This window comes from Paecilomyces variotii (genome assembly GCF_004022145.1).
Source record: "Paecilomyces variotii strain CBS 101075 chromosome Unknown C8Q69scaffold_7, whole genome shotgun sequence".
Lineage (NCBI taxonomy): Eukaryota > Fungi > Ascomycota > Eurotiomycetes > Eurotiales > Thermoascaceae > Paecilomyces > Paecilomyces variotii.
The window spans coordinates 1,451,535-1,472,931 of NW_021167146.1; the positions used below are offsets into that span (position 1 = coordinate 1,451,535).

At 49.7% G+C, this 21,397-nt stretch overlaps 7 protein-coding genes across 7 annotated transcripts; 5 read left to right on the top strand and 2 right to left on the bottom strand.

Annotated features, from left to right (window-relative positions):
* Window positions 1-222: 222 nt before the first annotated feature.
* On the top strand, window positions 223-3,393 carry C8Q69DRAFT_303922 (putative C6 transcription factor). Its single transcript, XM_028627183.1, has 7 exons — window positions 223-489; window positions 563-700; window positions 752-1,017; window positions 1,089-1,174; window positions 1,225-1,856; window positions 1,909-2,079; window positions 2,134-3,393. The coding sequence occupies exons 1-7, from the start codon at window positions 410-412 to the stop codon at window positions 3,152-3,154; spliced, it is 2,394 nt and encodes a 797-aa protein (XP_028484408.1). The 5' UTR covers window positions 223-409; the 3' UTR covers window positions 3,155-3,393.
* Window positions 3,394-4,111: 718 nt separating this feature from the next.
* On the top strand, window positions 4,112-6,009 carry C8Q69DRAFT_471451 (putative O-methylsterigmatocystin oxidoreductase). Its single transcript, XM_028630904.1, has one exon. It carries the CDS (start codon window positions 4,239-4,241, stop codon window positions 5,802-5,804), a length of 1,566 nt encoding a protein of 521 aa, XP_028484409.1. The 5' UTR covers window positions 4,112-4,238; the 3' UTR covers window positions 5,805-6,009.
* A 242-nt stretch (window positions 6,010-6,251) lies between these two features.
* C8Q69DRAFT_508127 (proline oxidase PrnD) lies at window positions 6,252-7,751 on the bottom strand (the record flags this gene model as incomplete). Its single annotated transcript, XM_028632949.1, has 2 exons — window positions 6,252-7,101; window positions 7,165-7,751. 2 exons carry the CDS (start codon window positions 7,749-7,751, stop codon window positions 6,252-6,254), a joined length of 1,437 nt encoding a protein of 478 aa, XP_028484410.1.
* A 746-nt stretch (window positions 7,752-8,497) lies between these two features.
* On the top strand, window positions 8,498-10,861 carry C8Q69DRAFT_471455 (amino acid permease/ SLC12A domain-containing protein). Its single transcript, XM_028630905.1, has 6 exons — window positions 8,498-9,102; window positions 9,158-9,310; window positions 9,372-9,384; window positions 9,442-9,551; window positions 9,602-10,398; window positions 10,474-10,861. Exons 1-6 carry the CDS (start codon window positions 8,871-8,873, stop codon window positions 10,834-10,836), a joined length of 1,668 nt encoding a protein of 555 aa, XP_028484411.1. The 5' UTR covers window positions 8,498-8,870; the 3' UTR covers window positions 10,837-10,861.
* A 765-nt stretch (window positions 10,862-11,626) lies between these two features.
* C8Q69DRAFT_471458 (Aldehyde/histidinol dehydrogenase) lies at window positions 11,627-14,348 on the top strand. Its single transcript, XM_028630906.1, has 5 exons — window positions 11,627-12,065; window positions 12,128-12,235; window positions 12,296-12,588; window positions 12,651-12,719; window positions 12,783-14,348. The coding sequence occupies exons 1-5, from the start codon at window positions 11,931-11,933 to the stop codon at window positions 13,906-13,908; spliced, it is 1,731 nt and encodes a 576-aa protein (XP_028484412.1). The 5' UTR covers window positions 11,627-11,930; the 3' UTR covers window positions 13,909-14,348.
* C8Q69DRAFT_471461 (putative 3-dehydroshikimate dehydratase) lies at window positions 14,349-15,954 on the bottom strand. The gene is made up of 2 exons (XM_028630907.1): window positions 15,278-15,954; window positions 14,349-15,137 (listed from the first exon to the last, which is right to left on the bottom strand). Exons 1-2 carry the CDS (start codon window positions 15,671-15,673, stop codon window positions 14,484-14,486), a joined length of 1,050 nt encoding a protein of 349 aa, XP_028484413.1. The 5' UTR covers window positions 15,674-15,954; the 3' UTR covers window positions 14,349-14,483.
* Window positions 15,955-16,572: 618 nt separating this feature from the next.
* On the top strand, window positions 16,573-20,998 carry C8Q69DRAFT_403989 (6-phosphogluconate dehydrogenase; the record flags this gene model as incomplete). Its single annotated transcript, XM_028628025.1, has 4 exons — window positions 16,573-18,078; window positions 19,789-19,899; window positions 20,029-20,536; window positions 20,601-20,998. The coding sequence occupies 4 exons, from the start codon at window positions 16,573-16,575 to the stop codon at window positions 20,996-20,998; spliced, it is 2,523 nt and encodes an 840-aa protein (XP_028484414.1).
* Between the last annotated feature and the right edge of the window lie 399 nt (window positions 20,999-21,397).

The following is a 21,397-nucleotide window of genomic DNA, read 5'->3' on the forward strand; positions in this document are numbered from 1 at the left end:
GGAATACGCAGATTCGTCGCTTGCTCACTAATCTCCAACAACTGAATGCTGCAGACCTTCGCAGGGCTCTATTGCCCACAAAACATCAATAATGGGCAGACAGAAAAAGTGAACGTAAGGATATACGATATTTACTAGAAGCAAAGCAGCAAACAAATCAAATTGATAAATCGCAGGAATATTCGCTTATCGTCGGCTATTACTTAGTTACACGCACGGAATGTGGCAGTTTGCGGGGTTCGGCGGCAAGACTCCACTTTATCGCGCTTATCGCCAAGATGTCGGCTTACCTCGAGTACGATCACTGTCGTGTGTTATCGGTTCCAGTCGGGATGAGATAGACGCGGAGACTGGGAAATCCCCCTCTCGGACACATCTAGCTTTGGTTTCCTAAGTCATAAGAAGCCAAATGGATGAGCCCACACCCAGTTCGGGGCGTCAGAAACGGCCCCGCGTGGCGGAAGAGAAGCGCAAAAGAGCTGTGCGAGCGTACGTGCACGTCCCCTGCGTTTGGCCCTTGATTGGAACATATCTAGAACAGGGAACTAAACGAACCATCCAGATGCGATTGGTGTCGAAGAGTAAAGGAGAAATGTGAAGGGGGTGTACCGTGTCGGCGATGTTCTCGTTATCAACGTCAATGCGTGTTTAACACCCTTCCGGACCACGGAGATAGGGCTTCCAGGGCGTCTGTTGATCGGTAAGTGGATGCTTCTTATTTGAATACTGTGAATGCTGAACATCCCCCTAGGAGCCTAGAACTCACAGCGAGCCTCAGTCGTGACGATGTCACAGAGGCACAGCGGGTGCGGTACATGGAAGAGATCTTGGCGCATTATGTTCCAAATATCTCTTTTGATATTCAGTCACTAAAGAGGTTTGCTGAGGACCTCCAACTCCAGCATCGCGGGTCAGATAAGGATGGTCCGGCTACACAGGTAGAACTGGATGAGCTGGAAGACCTGGCGATTGATGATGAGGACTTTACGATCAAAGCTCTTCCTGACAACACGACACGTAAGTCATCTCTGCCCGAAAAATAATGATGTGTGTTTTAATAGATAGGCCCGCTGATGTATAATCCTCAGAGTATTCTGGCGAATTCTCTTATCTAAATTTCTCCATGAAGATTCGACGGAAAATCGACGAGTGGATGCAGACATCGGCTCCAGACGTAAGTGGGATACATTCCCTTATGCTAACCGTTGCTCACATTGTGTAAAGGATACACCAGAAACAGATCACTTTGAGGAAACATGGCGATCGACGCAATTGCAGTCTGGATCAGCTCTCGTGTCCGCATCGATAACATGCCTTCCGCCACGATATGTCGCGGACTTCTTAGTGCAAACGTTTTTCAAATATGCGCAAACTAATAATTTCTATGTTGAAGAGGATTGGCTGTGTGAGAAAGTGAACACTTGCTATACCAACCCAGCCGTCCTTTCCTCGAAGGACGCAGGCTCTGTCTGCGCGATCTTGATGGTCTTGGCTATCGGTACGCAGTTTGCGCACATGGACTCGCCAAAGCAGGTGAATAAGGTTGTGGACCCAAATTCCGCTGATGACCACCGCTTCTCGGAAGACGAAGTCGGGCTTACATTTTATAAATTTGCGTCCAAACTTCTACCAGATATTATCACCACGGCGTCCGTCAGGAGTGTCCAGGCATGTCTGCTCATTGGGACATATCTACTACCCCTCGACACCTCAGGCCTCTCTTATACTTACTATGGGCTCGCGCTAAAAATGGCAATCCAAAACGGGATGCACCGGAAGTATACCGGACCGGGCCTAGATTCAAGAATGGTTGAGGTTAGGAATCGGGTATTCTGGACTGCATACACGATAGAGAAGTGCGTAATGCCTTCATGTTCAGGTTTCCTTTACTGTCTGACAAAGTTATAGGCGTATCAGTATTCTCCATGGAAGGCCTTCTTCCATGTCACAAGAAGACGTGGACGCGGAATTTCCAGTGGATCTTCCGAGTTTGCGGCCATCTGGACAGCTCTCCAACTATACTAACATGGTCGCGTTGATTAAGTTGACTTTGCGGCTCGCAGATATTGCGAACGAAATGTATGCGGCACTTTCCTGCTGCATATGTGATTATATACTAACAATCTTGTTCAGATCCTCCCTGCGAAGATGCCGAAAAGGTCAGCAATCGGACTGTCTCGACAAACTTCTAACCCGGAGAAGACAGCTTATGGAGTGGTGGGCGACGCTTCCAGAGGAGACATATTGCCGGGATCTAAACCCTCTAAGTGGCCACTTCCGTTCGAATGTACACTTGAGACTAGACTACTGTTTGACACGGATCTTTATCGGACGACCGTTTCTCTTCAGCAACATGAAAGGTATTAATCGCGTAATCACCACGGGTTCCCAACAGAAGACCCAAACCGCTCGCTCTAAGGGGCGCTCGACCTTGGTCACCGACTGCGTTGAAGCAGCCCTCGAAATCATAGATTTGTGCCGTCTCTTGCGTGACGAGACTGGCCTCGCACGCGCCTCTTATACTGAGTTCAGTTCGTGCCGTGCTGCGCTCCTCGTCATTTTAGCGCAGAGTCTCACAAAAAGAACGGATCGTTTGCGAAATGCGTTGGAGACAGGGATGGGGTTGATCAAGATCATGTCTATGGGTGTTGGGTCTGCGAGGTCTGCTGTGAATGTAATTGAGGCTCTCGAGCGCGCCATCCGTCGTTTGGATTCGTGGGACCAAATGCAGAGGCAAAGCAATGAGGCCGCAGATTCTGGGTACGAGCGTTTTAAGAACTGGGAAATGCTTTGGAAGACGGGGCCACTATCACCTGCGATATCTGCTGCTGCAATCCACGGCCAGGTACCCAACGACACAGTCCGAGCGACATCGGGACCAGAACTGTCCTCTGTCCTAGGCGTTGGTATCAATACTCCCTCTCATGCAAATGAGGATCCCAAGGACCCACACGCCACTGAATTCTCAGTTTCACCACCTTCGCGGTCGATGCCGACCTTTGCTTTCGAAGGGTTCGTATCTAATTTCCCGCAGGAGCTAGGCGAGTTTAACGCCATTCCATGCTTCGAAGGGGATACACAGCAAGGCCTTGGAAGCGATCTAGACCACCCATCCACGGCGGACACTCGATGGATGCAATTCATGAATGATTAGTTTGAATAGCCTTTACGATGTAATACTATTCAACTGGCTCGGCCTCGGCCTCCGGAATCCTCCACCCGGGCCTTGCCCCCGGGATAAACACAAGGAGCCCAATGCTCCGCCGACAAATCAGTAGGGCACTTTGCGACGCCTGCTAGATCAATCCATACACGCGTATACTATATTAGAATCCTTCTGCATGTCGGGAGGGGTCCTAGACAACTTGCTAATGCCATTGCTTCCTTGAGTTGCTTTCTACGGTTGCACCTTTTATGTACATAAATCCATATCTTAGCACAGCACGTCTCTATACCTCATGGGAGGTCACCAGGGGCACAGGCGTCGCCTGCGCCTCGCCGGAAGTTAAGCCTTGATTACAGAGAATACCTTATACCACCACTTCCGACGATCACACATTTCCCTTCCCCGCATTGCACCTCCTTTCTAGCCGAGTTCGTAAGAAACCTACAGGTAGGGTATATTTCCAATCATGATGATCTTAAAGACAGGCATTACGAGCGACAGCTCGTCTGATATGCAGTGCAGGGCTATCAAATCTGCACTAGTGCTGCACCGCAACGGATGGAGCCGATCAATATGTACAGTGTCATTGGATAAAGAGAATATTCGGTCCTTCTTTTTGTACTAACGTATATGAAGCGTCGTTAAGCTATTCCAATTCAGCTGTCGTCTGCAGTTTGCATGCATATGCGTGTGATTGCGGGAATATAGTCTAATTAAGAGTTAGAAGCCTTGTTATATACGAGTAGTTAGTTACCGGTGGCCTGTTAGATACCTTGTCTGTTCGTATTCCGTGATACTGACGTGTCGTATACTCGGACGTGAGAGTAATGGCAGGATAATACTGCCCCACACGATAATTTCTACAATCGGCTTAGGATGCAGCTTGATGGTATTATTGGAGGTTATTATAAGGAGTCGCCTTTCATAGCTGAATTTTGCAGCGAGCTCCGATTACCTCTTGAAAATAATAATAAAAATTGCATCGGGGTATCCTACTCTAATTGCACTTTTATCGAGATATTGCGTAATACAGGTCCTGTTCTTCCCGGATATCGAAGGCATAGATACTACCATGGCGCTCAACCTAATCGTCCTATTTCCTATTATCCTCATTCTTCTAAGAATAATTTACGAGCGCATACGAGATAGCAAACTCCCTCCAGGCCCTCCTCGTCTTCCACTTATCGGAAACCTCCACCAAGCACCAGCCGAGCTTCCCTGGCGGACATTCCGAGAATGGACTCAACGATACGGCCCCATAATCAGCGCCCAATTTGGCCATAATACCGTCATCATGATTGGTGATGCTACAATAGCACGAGATCTGTTGGTAAAGAGAGGGCACATATACAGTGACCGTCCTCAGATGGTGATGGCGAACAACGTAACCAAAGGATTGCATTTACTTTTCCGGCGCTACAATGAGCGGTATAAACTTCACCAACGCCTCGATGCACCGGTGCTTAGTCCTAGGGCCTCCATTACGTATCATCCGGTCCAGGATCTCGAGAGCAGGCAATCGATGCATGACCTGCTCTCAACGAATAACTTCACGAAAGTGTTCGAACGCTTTTCGGCAAGCGTGATTTATGGACTTGCGTATGGGACGCGCTTGCATACAGGCGATGAGGTTATGCTCAAGGATGCGCATAGAGTCCAGCAGAACTTTGTATATGCAGCTCGTGTCGGTACATGGATCGTGGATGCTGTGCCTATCTTGAATTATCTACCGAGATTTCTGGCCCCCTGGAAGAAAATCGGTGATGAGTTCTATGAACTTGAGAAAAATCTGCATTTAGGCAATATGTGCACTGGCTTTGCTAGCAAAAGTTGGAATTGGACCAAAGAATTTTCCAAGTCCAAGGAAGCAGCTACCATGTCGCAGATCGAATTAGCCTATAATGTGGGAATCCTTGCTGATGCCGGCCTTGACACTACCCAACTACAGATGAGAATGTTCGTGTTGGCTGCTTTGTCGTATCCGGGGTTTATCCCCAAAGCGCAGAAAGAACTAGATGAGGTAGTAGGGCCTGACAGGCTCCCTACCTTCGAAGATCAGAAGAACTTACCTTACATCTCTGCCATTGTCGAGGAGAATCTACGATGGCGCGGAATTATCCCAGGCGGCGTTCCACACGCTACCTTGCAGGAGGATAATTATATGGGATATCGCATCCCTAAAGGAGCCACTATTGTGTGGCTGGCGTGGGCAATGGCACTGGATGAGCATGCATTTGAACGACCACTTGAATTTATTCCTGAGCGATGGCTTGAAGAATCTACGATCCCCGATAGGAAACCCCGTTTTGTTAATTTCTTCGGATACAGCCGTCGTATCTGCACTGGCAGGCATATCGCACGAAATTCGCTGTTCATTCTCATAGCTCGAGTGCTCTGGGGATTCAATATCAAACACGCAGTTGATGAACGAGGAAAGGTCAAGGAAGTTGATGATATGGCGATGACATCTGGTTTTGTGCAGTGTCCAATGCCGTTTGAAGCGGTGTTTGAGCCACGGAGTGCACAGGCAAAGGCGGTTATTGAAAATAGTTGGCATACGGCAGAGAAAAATCTTGATGTTATTATGGATTCAGTAAGGGAGTCACAGATTGCGGCTGGTTTGAAGGTTCAGGTTTAAATAACTGCGCTGCCACGGTGTACTTTTGAATTCTGTTGGATATAATTACAGCTTGTCTCTCTCTCTCTTACCCCCTTTCTTTGCCTCTTTTTTACTACTGTGCAAGGGTTATTCTCTCTATAGAGCATAGATAAACTGAGTAACACTAGTTAGTATTTGACCACTCAAGTGTAATGACTGGTAAATATATGTTCATTTTTCTCAGCATATATAAAATTAGTGAGGGCGCAAAATTACATATCTAAGCAACCTCAACTAACTACGATATATTTATTCTAAAATATACCAGACTGCTGCAAACAGATAATTGACAGATTACCTGGTATTTGCTTTATGCGCAGACAATATTTTAAGATTATGTATATATATATATATATAAAAACCTGCTAATGAACAAAGGGATATCTTATTAATTATTGAACAAAAGTTCTCTCTGCACTTTTAAGTCTAGAAACCTAGTGCCTTTCTAGCACGTCTCTGCAACTCCTGCGCCATAGCAAGTTGCGACTGCTTTGTCCGGCCGACAGCCTCAGTGTTCTCTACAGCGCGTCGGAACAGGAATCCCATGCACTCCTTAACAGAGCCCCATGTCAGAAGTTTGTAGACATTAGGAGACTCTGTTGTAGCTACAGTGGTGCCAGCTTCAGCGCTCTGGAAACCCTGGAGAAGCTCACAGCTGACTTCGTCTGCCATACCCTGCAGCTGAGCATAGGCGAGTTCCACGCGAGGCTCGCTGCGTGCGGCCTGCTGCAGGCGGATGGAGTGAGCCTTTCGGACGGAGTCCTGGTTGTGGGTAGCGATGATAACATTAACAGGGGGTAGTTTGACAGTGTGCTCATCGGAAGCAGGCTTCAGGACATCGTTGTATCGTCGGGCCAACAGAGCCTCGACGATACCATCGTAGCAGCGGTCAGTTTCTTCCTTTTCAGCCCAGATCAAGTGACGAGGTTCGGTCTTCAAGTATGCTCCACGCACTAGCTTTACACCCAGCGTGTAGCCTTCCTGACGAGCAATCTCTAGGTGCCTAGCAATAGTGGCGGGTGTAGACCGCAGGTAGGCTTGGTATGTGCCGTATAGAGTTGCCCGACCAGGGGTCTTTAAGTTGATGTATTTCTGATAAGTCATGATCCATTCCTCGATACCAGGCTGAACGGCCTGCTCCTCAGCGTCGACAAGCAAGCGCGCACCACGGGCAATGGCGGAATCGCAAACAGAGCGGATGGCTTCGTCCATGTATTCCGAAGGAGGTAATTTCTGCCGAAGCAGGCTCAAAGCCTGATTTCCCATACCGGTAAACCTGAACGGAAACTTCGTTAGTCACGACGGCACAACCTCAGGACAGTAGTATGGTGATGCCTACTTTAGCGCGACAAAGTCTCCTTCCTGAGCCATATCAACAGTCTGCAATGTTCCCTGCAGCCATGTATCCACCTCTTCTCGAGCAGCCTTTTCGTCCACGAGATTACCGCCATTCTCTCCAGCTAGAACTTCACGAGCGTATCCCAAAAGGACTCCTCTGTATCCTAAACTCTTCATTTCCTGGATGGACCTCTGAACCTCAACTTTGTTCTCACCGGCATTGAACTGCTTATAAATCGTGTTCTTAATGATCCAGTTGAGCGCTGGGTTTTTCGCCACATCTAAAACCGGAGTCTTGGGATGGGCTAGGGCAGACAATGCTCGGATGCATGGCTTCAAGAGAATAGGAGATGAGGAAATCGAGAGGATCAACAGGGATCGGAGAACCGTAGAAAGGGGGAGCACTGCCAGCGGTGACTCCGTTGTTCGCTTCTCCGACGACGGCTGCAGGCAGTTGTTTATAGAAGCTGTCGACGGCGTACTGACGACCGGGGATCGAGAAGTGCCCGTATTGCTCACACGTCTCGGCCTAGGATATGTGCTGGACTTGACTCGCAGCGTCCGCAACGGGCGGGGCGGACGGTTCATCGCTACTCGAGTAATAAATAATATCTGCTGGGAAGAGGGACTGTGATAATCCCACGCGACTGGTGTTTGATGTTTGACGTTTATCGATGACCCTTGCGGATAGAGATTTATATCGAAGCCATAGATAAGTTGAGATACACAAAATTACTACGTGAAATGGGCAGAAGATTCGATGATATACTCGTCATATCCGTGTAGCCCATGCCTCTTTGTTTTGCATCATCCGGTCATTCCCACCCCGACCGGTACGGTCACCAGCGGAAGAAGATTCCATGACAACCAACCATTTCTTTGCCACTCTTATCTGATCAGTTTACTCTAAGAGCGAGCCATTGTCCAGAAGGCCGGGAGATAACGCAGCCTGCATATACTTATCATCCCGCTCCCGGTGCACGTCGAGTCGCTCTCCGGCCCGGGCAGTCTCGATAAGTAAACTTACGGATTGCTTGTCTGTCTCGACTTTCGACAGTCTAAGAAATGTTTCCGCTCCGCTCAGGCCAAGCTGCAAACAGAGAGTGATTGTTATTCGCTAGATGAGACCGAGACCGACTTTACTCTATTTAATTTTATTTTTTATCTATATGTATAGAGAAACCGGCAACGCTTGTGGGAGCCGGCTCGCTAAGTAAGTAACCGGCTGCATGCCGGTCACGGTCAGTGCGTGTTCTTTTCCGCTGGGGGTAGATCTATCATCTCACTAAGTAGATAGTAGATAGTTATACTAGTTATAACTAGTTACAGTGCAAGCTGTTTGTCATAGGCAATTGTCATTTGTGCCCTGAACTCTCTCAAAATCCCCGCGCGCACGTTCCTATCAGCGGAGACGCAAGACTGTAACCGTGGCTAATATACCCCGAGGCCAATGGCCGCTCCCGTTCTGGAAATTCTCTACCAAAACGATCTCCAGAGCCAAGACACGCGATGGTTTACTGCCCACGGCCACGGCCGCGCAAGGCTTCCCCGCGTATGGCCCTGGGGTCCTGCGTGAGGCCTTATAACCCGGCTAAGCGAAGGCTGCTTCTTGCAAGAAAGACATTTCTCGCCCGTCACGGCTGTGTCGTTCTATACTTAGTCGCCGTGGACCATTGAAAAGAAAAAGAGCAGAAATAGAAAAATTGTATGAACACCATGAGTGGCTCTCCGAAGGAGCTGGAGGAAGCCAAGGCGGAGGCAACAAATGTTGTCGCGCACACTGACTCCAAGTCCATCAAGGGCGAGGTGAATCATATCCCCCGGGGCGAGACGCATCGAGGGTTGACCAGCCGCCATATCCAATTCCTGGCGCTGGGAGGATGTATTGGAACGGGTCTGTTTGTGGGATCGGGAGCGACCCTGTCTCTTGTCGGCCCAGGTGAGTTGGTGGAAAATCCGATACACGATGCCACGGGATGCTGACTGCGGACGAGCCCCCTTGCTCATGAGCTATATTGCCATGTCATCGGTCGTGTGGGCGGTCATGAACGTGCTGGGTGAAATGTCTACATACCTGCCGGTTCAGGGAGTCTCAGTTCCATATTTTGTCAACAGGTTTACCGAGCCAAGTTTGGCATTTGCAGTTGGTAAGTCCAGGAGCCATCTGTAGCGTGTCTTCACCGGATGACTCGACTGACTGGTCTCCAGGGTACAATTACTGGTGAGATATTAACATGCACAGAGTTAGCAAGCAGAACCAGCCTAACACTGCAAACAGGTACTCGTATTCTATGTTGATTGCCTCAGAGGTCACTGCCGCAGCATTGATTATCCAGTACTGGACGACCGAGGTCCCAGTGGCGGCCTGGATCACGATCATTCTTGTCGGTATGCATTCAGGATGACTCTCTGGGCAGAATTTGTCTGATTTTCCGCAGTGATCCTGTTTCTGAACGTCGTTGCTGTGTCCTTTTTCGGCGAGGCAGAGTTCTGGTTTGCGTCTATCAAGATTATTGCCATTGTTGGACTGATCGTCCTGGGCGTGGTCTTGTTCTTCGGCGGTGGCCCTAACCACGATCGACTTGGATTTCGCTACTGGCAGCATCCCGGTGCATTTAATCCACACATGGTGGGAGGAGATACCGGCCGATTCCTTGCATTCTGGACGGCCTTCATCAGATCGGGATTCTCTTTTATTTTCTCCCCAGAGCTCATCACAGCCGCTGCCGGTGAAGCGGTATCCCCTCGTCGCAACATTCCCAAGGCGACAAACAGATTCATCTACCGTCTCGTCGCCTTCTACGTCCTCGGATCGCTGGTCATTGGTGTCACAGTGGCATACAATGATAAGAGTCTCCTGTCAGGTATTGCGAGTGGTAGTGAAGGCGCCGGTGCCAGTCCATTCGTCATCGCGATCCAAAACGCTGGCATCAAGGGGTTGAATCACGTTATCAACGCCGCTATCCTCACATCAGCGTGGTCTTCGGGCAACTCGTGGCTCTTTGCAGGTTCTCGAACGCTGTATTCCCTGGCTTGTGCAGGTCAGGCACCGAAGATCTTCGCGCGCTGCAACCGCAAAGGTATCCCTTACGTCTCGGTGCTGCTCACATTTGCCATTGGATGCATTTCGTACCTCAACGTGTCTGATTCCGGAGCAACCGTCTTTTACTGGTTCACTAACATCACAACCGTTGGAGGTTTTATCTCCTGGATTGTCCTCCTGGTCGCTTATCTGGTAGGTTTCCCTGCTGCTTAGATATATATCCCTCACGATTCTTTCGAGAAACAACCATGTTAATAGCCACTACAGCGGTTCCGCGGGGCAATGCAGTTTCACGGCATACTGCACACTCGACCATTCAAAACCCCCCTCCAGCCATACAGCACATACTACGCTCTTTTCATCGTGTCTCTCCTTGCTCTAACCAACGGCTACGCCGTATTCTTCCCGGGACAATTCACTGCGTCCGGGTTCCTGGTCTCATATATCGGCTTCGCTATCTTCATTGTTCTCTATATCGGCCACAAGGCGTGGTACCGGACGCCATGGATGGTGAAGATATCAGAGGTAGATATTTTTTCCGGAAAGGATGAGATGGATCGGCTGTGCGAGGACGACGTGGAGAGACTGCCCCGAAATTGGCTAGAGAAGATCTGGTTCTGGATCGCGTAAAAGGGCCTTAGACGATACATTTTCTTTTCTTTTTATTCTTTTTTTTTTTTTTTTTTTTTTTTTTTCATGTTTATGTTTGTACGCTGTAGAGATGTTTTAAAAGTATTTGTATATGAATCTGTATATAGTTGCACGCTCTCAAGTGCAACGAATTTAAACGCCCTATAGACGTGAATTTCGAAGCAATCGCAGATGCACATTGGATCCTATTCGAACATTCTGTCATTGATATCCCAGCTTATGCTTGCAGACCTTTCAGATTGTGGTCGTTGTATAACTAGAATATGAAAGTTCCTGCCTGAGGCAACAAAGTCACTGATCCACCGAATCCACTACCATTGTTGGGAACTGCACTACCATACTTGTCATGGAACACGATAAAAGTCGGAGTGCAGGATCTTGTTTATCCAGATAGTATGGTATCTTCTTCAAATAACGGCGTCTCTTTCCCCCATCAACAACCATTAGATCTACCAATCCGCCATTCTCCACTACTTACCCCAGGCGATTGCGAGGAGGATGCGGGGACCCCAGTATCCGCATCTCCAGTGCACGGTCGCATCTGGATGAGCCAGAGGAATCTATAGAGTAATAGGAAAGCAGAATTTACCGGTATAATTCCTTTCATTCCCCGGTGTTGTATTTAGTGTATGTATGTATGTATGTATGTATGTTCTCCGTGGCGAACCGGCAGCAGCCGGCCCGGTGTGTTCTCTCTCCGCCCGGCAAGCTCTCCGGGCGATACTTATCTTATCGCTCTGGGATCTATCTTGCTAACTACCTAGGTAGATGATGAACGTGGTTCTCAGCGGAGAGGAAGCTTCTGCGGCCAAGAAAGATTTCCGTTAGTACTGCTGGTTTTCCAGTGCGCTTTAAATTGTTGTCTTCGCTGTGTTCAGCTCTACTTGCTTTATCTTGTCGGTGCTGAGTTAGGTACTTATCTAAGTACCTGTGATAACTAGCAGACGGCATCCCTACGTCCAGCATCCAGGAACACGACGTGTTGTCGACAACCGGGGCTACACAGAACTTGTTCGGTGTAATATTTGACTCTTTTGCCCATCTAGAGATAAAGAAGGAAGACGTCCACCAAGATGCGATCTGTGGTATCGCTCAACGCCGCAGCGCCGCTGTCGAGATTCCAAGCAATCTCGTGCAGCTTTCCTTGCAGGCGGGGTCTCGCGTCGCTGGCCAACTTCAAGGTGCCACGCATCGACAATGAGCCAAACGTAAGCTCAACGTGATAATCTAGCTGCAAGGAACATCAGGTATGCTAACATGGTCGAGATAGAAACACTACGCTCCTGGCTCGCCGGATCGAAAGGCCCTCGAGCAAGCACTTGCTACTGTCAAACAGAACGCCCCTATCCATGTGCCTTTGGTGATTGGGGGAAAGGAGGTGGGTTTTCCATGGAAACAATACTCTCTATAGGAGACAGGATATGCTGACTCTTCACAGATTAAGAGTTCGTCCATTCAGACACAGTCAAACCCCTCCTCACACGCACCGCTAGCTACCTACTCCAATGCGACCCCTGCCGATGTTGAGGCCGCTATCGAAGCTTCTCTGGCAGCACGGAAATCATGGGCCTCTGCATCCTTCGCCGATCGCGCCAGTATTTTCCTCAAGGCTGCGGATCTGATATCGACAAAGTACCGGTATGAGATCATGGCCCTGACCATGCACGGTCAAGGCAAGAACGCTTGGCAGGCAGAGATCGATGCTGCGGCGGAGTTGTGCGATTTCCTGAGGTCAGTCATCCCAGGAGAAGTATATATGTTGGCAGCGCTCATCCTACTGACGATAATAACAGATTTGGTGTCAAGTATGCCGAGGAGCTGTACTCGCAGCAGCCTGCACACAACTCCCCTTGCGTCTGGAAGTGAGTTTGCCCCCCCAAGGACCGTAGTACTGTGCAAGTGAACAAGACTTCTAACATTCTCAGTCGTTTGGAGTACCGTCCTCTGGAAGGCTTCGTCTACGCTATCAGTCCCTTCAATTTCACTGCCATTGGAGGCAACTTGGCCGGAGCCCCCGCCCTGATGGGCAACGTGGTTGTCTGGAAGCCATCTCCATCAGCGGTTGCTGCCAACTGGTTGACCCATCAGATTCTTCTTGAAGCTGGTCTGCCCCAAAATGTCATCCAGTTCGTTCCTGGTGATGCTGAGGAAGTAACCAACACTGTCCTGAACCACCCCGAGTTTTCCGCCCTGCACTTCACTGGGAGCACCAATGTCTTCCGCTCATTGTATGGAAAGATCGCCACCGGTACAGCAGAGGGCAAGTATAAGAGCTACCCCCGTATCGTCGGTGAGACGGGAGGCAAGAACTTCCACCTGATCCACAAGAGCGCCGATATCCAGAATGCTGTTGTACAGACAGTCCGCGGGGCTTTCGAGTACCAGGGCCAGAAGTGCAGTGCTACGTCGCGGGCCTACGTTGCGTCATCTATTGCTGACGATTTCCTGGAGGGTGTCGTTGCCGAAGTCAAAAAACTGAAGGTCGGTGAACCATCCGACTTCACCAACTTCTGCGGTCCAGTGATCCACGAGGGATCATTCAACAAATTGGCCAGTGTCATCGAGGGAGCCAAGAACGACCCGGAGCTTGAACTGCTGGCCGGCGGTACCTACGACTCATCTAAGGGCTGGTATATCCAGCCCACCGTCTACCGGACCACGAACCCCAACCACCCTCTGCTCTCCCGGGAGCTGTTCGGCCCCATTCTTGTTGTTTATAGTTACGATGACTCTCCGTCCTCCGCCTTCGCTGATATCTGTAAGACTATCGACGAGACTGGGGAGTATGGACTTACCGGATCTGTGTTCGCCCGGGACAGGGAGGCCCTTCGGCTGGCCGAAGAAGCGCTCCGCAACACCGCCGGCAATTTCTACCTCAACTGCAAGAGCACAGGTGCCGTCGTGGGCCAGCAACCTTTTGGTGGTGCCCGAGCTAGCGGCACCAACGATAAGGCTGGAAGTGCGAACATTCTATCGCGCTTCGTCAGTCTGCGTTCCATCAAAGAGGAATTCGTTCCGACGTACAGCGTTGCGTATCCGAGCAACGCGTAGCTACAGTTGAGGCAGTCTTCTTTCGCAACAAATTACGACTTTTCTCTGAACAAAAGTGTTCCCTCATTGATGAATCTGGGATGGAGCACGTGTATTACCTTGCATTGTTTATCCATGATATTAGTATTGATACTCCGCAATACGGTGTATTGGCTATCATTCCTGCCCATTTCTATATTCTGCTTTTGCCTGGGCCTTTTTTGATGACCCTAGGGGAAACACATATTCAGGTATTACATAACATATGTTACTAACTAACTATACCATCTATTCTCCGATGACCACACCAAGACCAAAATCTGTCTCAACCCTAGCAAACCCAAAGAAATAGTTCCAAGCTGCTATAAATTTCGATCTGGTCAATCACAGTGGGTCTAGCTAGGTTCATCGTCTCTCTTACTACCTAGCTGCACGAATAGTAGGAAAATTTGCAGCCAGGAAGTAACTCCATAAAGACTACACCCCCCTCCCCCCGAACGCCAAATACGTAGTACGTGTGAACAATTGATTTTTCATTCGCTTTTACTAATTGCTTAGCACAATCTGTTTCCCATATCCCACGAATTAGAAACCATCTACCTCGGAGCCGAAGCCTGAATCAATCTCTGCATACTATCTTGCGCCTTCGCCGCAAAATCAGGCATTTCATAATCCTTGCCCTTCCCCTCTGGTCCACCATCGAACACCTCCATAGAAAACCAACCCCTAAACCCAGTCTTGAGAACCGCCCTGGTCACATCCTCAATCGGCAAATACCCACCACTATACGGCAGGGGTCTAAAATCATGACTCCACCTTCCTCTCGGTCTGAGTCCATTGATCTCCTTATTCTCCAGCGGCTTTGTCGGTTTATACGCATCGGAGATCTGAAGCAGATAGATCTTCTCCGGGGGGATAGTTTTTGCAAGTTCGTCCATACTCTCCTGCCAGCGTTTCTCAAGTTCGTCGCGCGGGATAGATTCGATCAGACCCGAGGCCGTAGTGGGATCCCCCCATTCGCTTCCGGCCGTTTGGAACGTGTCCAGACACAGCCCGACGTTGGGTCTATCGACGTCCCTGACAATCTCCCAGACGTCTTTCCAGGTGGGCGCGTGCGTCGACCAGCACCAGTTCTCGTAGGCGATGCGGAAGTTGTTCTGTGCGAGCTTGTCGGCGAGATCGCGCAGGTCTTGGATGATGTCTTCGCGGTTCCCGGACATTTTCTCAGGAGGAGAGTCTGATGATCCGACCTATGAATAATAATAAACGATGTTCCCTGTTAGCATATATATATTCAAGTCTCATTCATGCAGTAAATAATAATATCATCTCTCGTGTTTTTGCAAGTATAATAATAATTGTATAGAGAGTAGTGTATGTATGTACATACCTGCAACAAATCCGTTCCTACAACCTTCATAATCTCTATCCACCCATTCGCCCTGAACCACGCATTTTCCTGATCCTTCGACCCCCTCTTCCATCCTTCAAAATTACTGAAAGGCTGCAACATCATCACCTGGAGATTGTTCGCATTGCAGAGTTTCTTTATCTCGCCCGCTACCGTGAGCAATTCGGCAAAGTTGTCGCTGGCTACTTGATGGCCACAAATTCGCGAGCCGTAGTCGAGGATATCCGGAAACGAGAGCTCGATGCCAGTGAAGCCAGCAGCTGCGATGGCTTCGAGTTTCTGAGGGAGGGTGTGGGAGGGCTTGCATCCGATGGAGCAGGTGGCATAGGACACGGGAATATTCTTGACGGGGGCTAAGGAGTTTTTGGAAGTCATGGTGATGGTCTCTTTTTTTTTTTCTTTATTGGCGATAATGAGGTGTTGATTATTTGTTTTTTAAGAGGTTTATAGGAGGATAGGACAGTAAATATTAAGGACAGTTGAATATACCTAGGTAGGTAGGTAGCTCCGTTATACCCAAATGGAGAGAGTAAGGTGTAACTTAGGTCACTGGAGTAGGTGCTCATTAAGCGGAGAAGCTAGTTACTCTATTGCTGTGTAACAGACGCATCGACGGTCATAGAGTACTCACTACTTTCCTACACGGTAGATTCACTTCTATCAGGTTATGCTTCAGTCGGTCATACAATGATGATGATGATGATGTATTGACGCCAACCGGAATGAGTCCCGTCTTAGGGCTTAGGGCTGGGGCAGCGGGCATCGGCGGAATGTCGTAATGGGAACATCATCCGCAACACCAGAATAATCACTAGTGATCCCTTTATCATTAATTGGATAGACGAACTGGTTACCTCTCTGTCCATCGGTCTATCTGTCTATCTGCCTATCATGGCAGTTGTGCCAAGAACGCTGTCGAATACTCTTATACAGACTTATATGGTATAAAGCGTGTGGCAACACCTTCTTGTCTGCCCACATCTCAAATGGGGACATCATAAAATTCTATAAATACATTGGTACAAGGACACGCTCTGACGCGGGTTATCGTGCGTGACGTCCATCCGGACATGATTCCCCCCCCTCTTGATCTACCATGATGTAACCGCAGCGTACCTGGGTTGCTCTCCGGAGGTCACGTCCGGTCGCCGCTATCAACTCCTTCAAGTAGAGATGCAGGACCGTGTCAATACGATTCCCTCCTGTCAACTGCTTCCACTAACCGCAGCAGGAGCATTCGTCTCAAGAAATAACTCACTTCATCGACCGACACGATGACTGATCCGATTTCCAAGTTCAAACGCATTGGCGTCGTCGGCGCCGGCAATATGGGGTCGATGATGACCTTTGCCTTTGCAGAACTGGGACTCGATGTGTCAGTCTGGGATGTGAAGAAGGAAAATGTTGATCAGGTCATGAGATGGGCCAAAGATGCCAAGACTAGTAAGGGCAAGGTAGAAGGGTTCTACGATATCGACAAATTCGTCAAAAGTCTAGACCAGGCGCCACGCAAACTGTTCATGTTCTCGATCACACACGGCAGCCCGGCGGATTCAGTACTGTCCATGATCAAACACGACTTGAAGCCAGGAGATATTATCCTCGATGGCGGAAACGAGAACTACCGTCGGACAGAACGGAGACAGAAGGAGCTGCAGCCTCTTGGTGTCCACTGGGTCGGTATGGGGGTCTCGGGTGGTTATCAATCTGCACGCAGAGGACCTAGTTTGTCCCCTGGCGGTGATCGTAAGGCCATCGAAGAGGTCCTTCCGTTCCTTGAGATGTACGCTGCCAAGGACCGCAGGACGGGCCTTCCCTGTGTTACGTACATTGGCCCCGGAGGTGCAGGTCATTTTGTGAAGATGGTTCACAATGGAATCGAGGGAGGAATGCTCTCGACTGTCTGTGAAGCGTGGGCGTTACTGCACAATGGTCTCGGATTGCAGTACGATGAGATCGGTGACATCTTTGAGAAATGGAACAGCCACGGTGAACTGAAAGAGTCATACCTGGTCCAGATTGGATCCGAAATCTTACGAACCAAGAAGACCCCGTCAGGAGATTACCATGGAGAAGGCAGGAGCCAGGCTGATGGATACGTCCTCGACGATGTCCTGGACAAAGTCGTACAAGACGACGACGGCACCGAAGGTACACCTTTCTGGACAATAATGGACACTGCTGCGCGTCATGTTTCCGCTCCAACCCTAGCAACAGCCCACTACCTGCGTGTCGCCAGCGGAAACCGCGAGGAGAGGATCAAAGTCGCCCAGAAACTTGGTGTGCCCAAACCACGCCCGCTATCCGCAGTCAAGGACAAGGGCCAGTTTATCGAAACTCTTCGTCGTGCAGTATACTGCACCTTCCTCGCCTCTTTCTGCCAGGGTCTTGAAGTCATCGCCAACGCTTCAGACGCCGAAGGCTGGGACATCGACATGGGCAAATGCATCCAGATCTGGCGAGCCGGTTGTATCATCCAAGAGGAGTACATTGCCGATTTACTCCAGCCCGTGCTCTCCAACTCCAAGACCCCGATCCGCAACATCAAGCAGATCGACGGCGTCGCGGCGGAATTGCACCGGAACTATGACTCGCTTAAGCAGATCGTTATGCTGGCTACGGAAGCAGACCATTACATTCCCGCCATGTCTGCCACTTTGGAATACCTCAAGTACTGCGGAGGCACCATGTTGCCGACCAAGTTCATGGAGGCCGAGATGGACTTCTTCGGAGCTCACGCGTACGACAAGCCTGGTGTGCCTGGAGAAGATCCCGGAAAGGTGGCCAAGGGCGCGCACCACTATGAATGGAGACCAGCGAAATAGACCTTTTGATGGCGTGAAATGGTCGATATCGGAATAGTAGATCGTCTAGGAGGTTTTTAACTTCGATATCTATTAGTATCAGCATCAGTTAATTCAACGGAATTTCGTAATAATCATTAGCCCCGTAGAGCATCGAATACCAACAGAAACTGGTATAAAACGTCAGTGTCATGATGATCATTATTATGGATTTTCTAACCACAGGGTATGAATAAAGCCCTGGGTCTGTGATTAAGTATCGTTAACTCGTCAAGGGCTGTCATAATGTACATTTCACATGTTATGCTTAGAACTCCAACTCCTCAATTTCCATCCCACAATCGACACACTTCTTAACTGAAATGCCGCTCTCCGGATTTTCGACTGCACGACCCCATTGATGTACATGTCGACCACCACCCAGATCATCTCCAAAGTTGCCCCCTGCAGCGCCTTTACGATTTCGTCGATATGCCTCTACGCGGGTGCGCTTTTTCAAGTCTTGCAATTTCGTCTTGAATTTGGCTTCTCTTCGCCGCTTTTTGTCTTGTTCGCGGCGTTCGAACTCAGCGTCCAGCGCTTCTGGCGAACCCCACTTCTTGGGCGAGAAAGCGTATTCTTCAACTTGATATCGGAGGTATAGCATCATGTTGTTCCAAGTGGCCTTGTGAGGGTTGGGCTTTTCTAAATGGGGTAGGAGTTCTTCGTCTCGGAGTTCAGCTGTACACACGAAGGTCAGCACAAGCTCTTAAAAGGTAGGGGCTTGGATGAAGACAACTTACGATCGGTTAATAGATAGTCTTCTTTCGCTTCCGTCTTCGTGAGCAGGCTGTATTTCTCCGTATATTTCTCTTTGCATGAATTGCATACGCAACACCCAAAGGCTTCCTCCCACTTCCAGTCAATTTCCAATGTCCCGCACTCGCGACATGTCTTTTGGTTACTCTTCTCCTCCAGCACGCTCAACCCTGGTTCGAATGGTCCTGCACGTTCTCGTTGTAGAGACTTGAGAAGTTGCTGTCGCTCCCACTCTTTCTGTGTCATATGCGCGGGTTTCTGCTCTACACTCTCATCGCGCACGTGGAGCGCCTTGTTATGTGGATCGTCCTCCTCCGTCAGGAACCCTCCCTTCGTATCGGTCATTTTGCTGAAGTCGTACTCGACATACTTTGCAAAGTTCCGAGCCGGACGGATCGAATCCAGTGGTCTGTTTGCAGAGGCTGCGCTGGCATCTCGAACGGTAGCTGGGGTATCTGTGGTCATCGAGGAAAAGGATCGTTTCACGCCAGCGAGGCCCACGGGTTTCGCAGGAGCTGTGGCAGCTTTCTTGGCTTCCTCTGCTTCTCGTTGCTCGCGGATCGCCTTCGCTTTCATTCGGTTTATTTCAATGCGCCGCAACTGCTCCGGCGTGAGTGGGCCCCGAGGGAGCTGGCCAGGCTCAGAAGGAGGAGTCGATGGTCTGTCCATTGCCATATCTGATTATGAGTACTGTGGAGTGTGTAGTGTGTAGAGGCTGGCCTGCAGCTCCTGTTGAGAAGGGAATGCAGTGGGAGATGAGAGAAGATTCGCCTCCCTCGAGATGCGCCAAAGATCAGGCACAGCCCAATCGGGAAGCGGCAGCCCCCCGCCGTCCGATACAAAAAATGTTCCCCCTCCAGACGCCTCGGGTTTCTTTCTGAATGTCAGCAACATCTTTCCTGCGCCAGTTCTCGTCTCGTATCGCAAAACCTCGGATCCGAATCGAATCCCCGAAGCAACTGGCAGGGAAGATGGTCGCCGTCCCCAAGGAATACAAAGGTAAGCAGCTGAAAGCAATGCGGCCCGCTTCCGTTCGACGTTGGAGATACCCCTCCTTTTTTGTTGTCGCAATGGCACTATCTACTGGGTACTCTATGATCATCTAACTTTCTTTCCTCTGATATAGAGCCTGTCCGGATCGCCGTCATCGGTGGTACCGGACTCAGGGAACTCCCGGGTTTCACGCAGGTTGCGACCCTGGATATCTCGACTCCCTGGGGCAAGCCCTCCGCTCCTATCACTATCCTCCACCACAAGTGCTCGACTGACGGCAAGGATGTCGCTGTCGCCTTCCTGAGCCGTCATGGCCTTCACCATCAGATTGCTCCCCACGAGGTGCCTGCTCGTGCCAACATTGCTGCTTTGCGGTCTATCGGCGTGCGAACCATCATTGCTTTCTCTGCTGTGGGAAGCTTGCAGGAGCATATCAAGCCTCGCGATTTTGTGGTTCCAGACCAGGTCATTGACAGAACCAAGGGCATCCGGCCATTCACATTCTTCGAGGGAGGTGCTGTCGCTCACGTTCCCTTCGGTGACCCATTTGATGAGCGTGTTGCTAAGGTCGTTCGGGCTTGCGGACACAGCTTGGAGGGAGAGGGTGTCGTGCTGCATGACCGCGGCACATTGATTTGTATGGGTATGTTCTTGCTTGTGCGCACAATTGCATCTGCAGTAAATCAATCGTGCTAATATCTAAACAGAGGGCCCTCAATTCTCCACTCGCGCTGAAAGCAACCTATACCGCTCTTGGGGTGGCAGCGTGATTAACATGTCCGCCCTTCCGGAGGCCAAGCTCGCCCGTGAGGCTGAAATCGCATACCAGATGATCTGCATGTCGACGGATTACGACTGCTGGCACGAGTCGACCGAGGATGTCACCGTCGAGATGGTTATGGGTAACATGAAAGCTAACGCAGTTAATGCGAAGCATTTTGTCACTGCTGTTCTCGACGAACTCGCTAAGGAAGAGCATGCTGAACTTGTGCAGGCTAAGCACATTGCTGGCTCTGTGAAGTTCGGTGTTAGCACCCCTGTCCCTCACTGGAGTGCCGATGCTCGGGAAAAGTTGACTTGGCTCTTCCCTGGGTACTTTGAGTAGACGATGTGAACGATTACGAGAGTTCTCTTTTCCGTCCTTATTTCGCTAGATAGCGCTTCCATGTCAGATACCTTAGAAAATAGAAAACGCTTGCTTCAAGGATCCATGAAACTAGCATTGAAGAATGCTTAATATCGGCTCTTATTGTCGTATCATCCTCTTTTATGAAGCGGCATATGAGCACAGCGACTGGTACGTCTTGGTGATAAGATCGATGCTAGCTTTGCACGTCAGGGGAACTGGGAACTTTGCCTTATTCGACCAAGCGATGGCCGTTCCGGGTTCCTGATATGGATAATAAGCCGTGGAGGTAAAAAAGGTTAGTGATTGCTCTGAAACTTATTATTATTGAACCGATGTTTATCCCGCCGTTCTGAGAATGCTATCCATGCCATTATT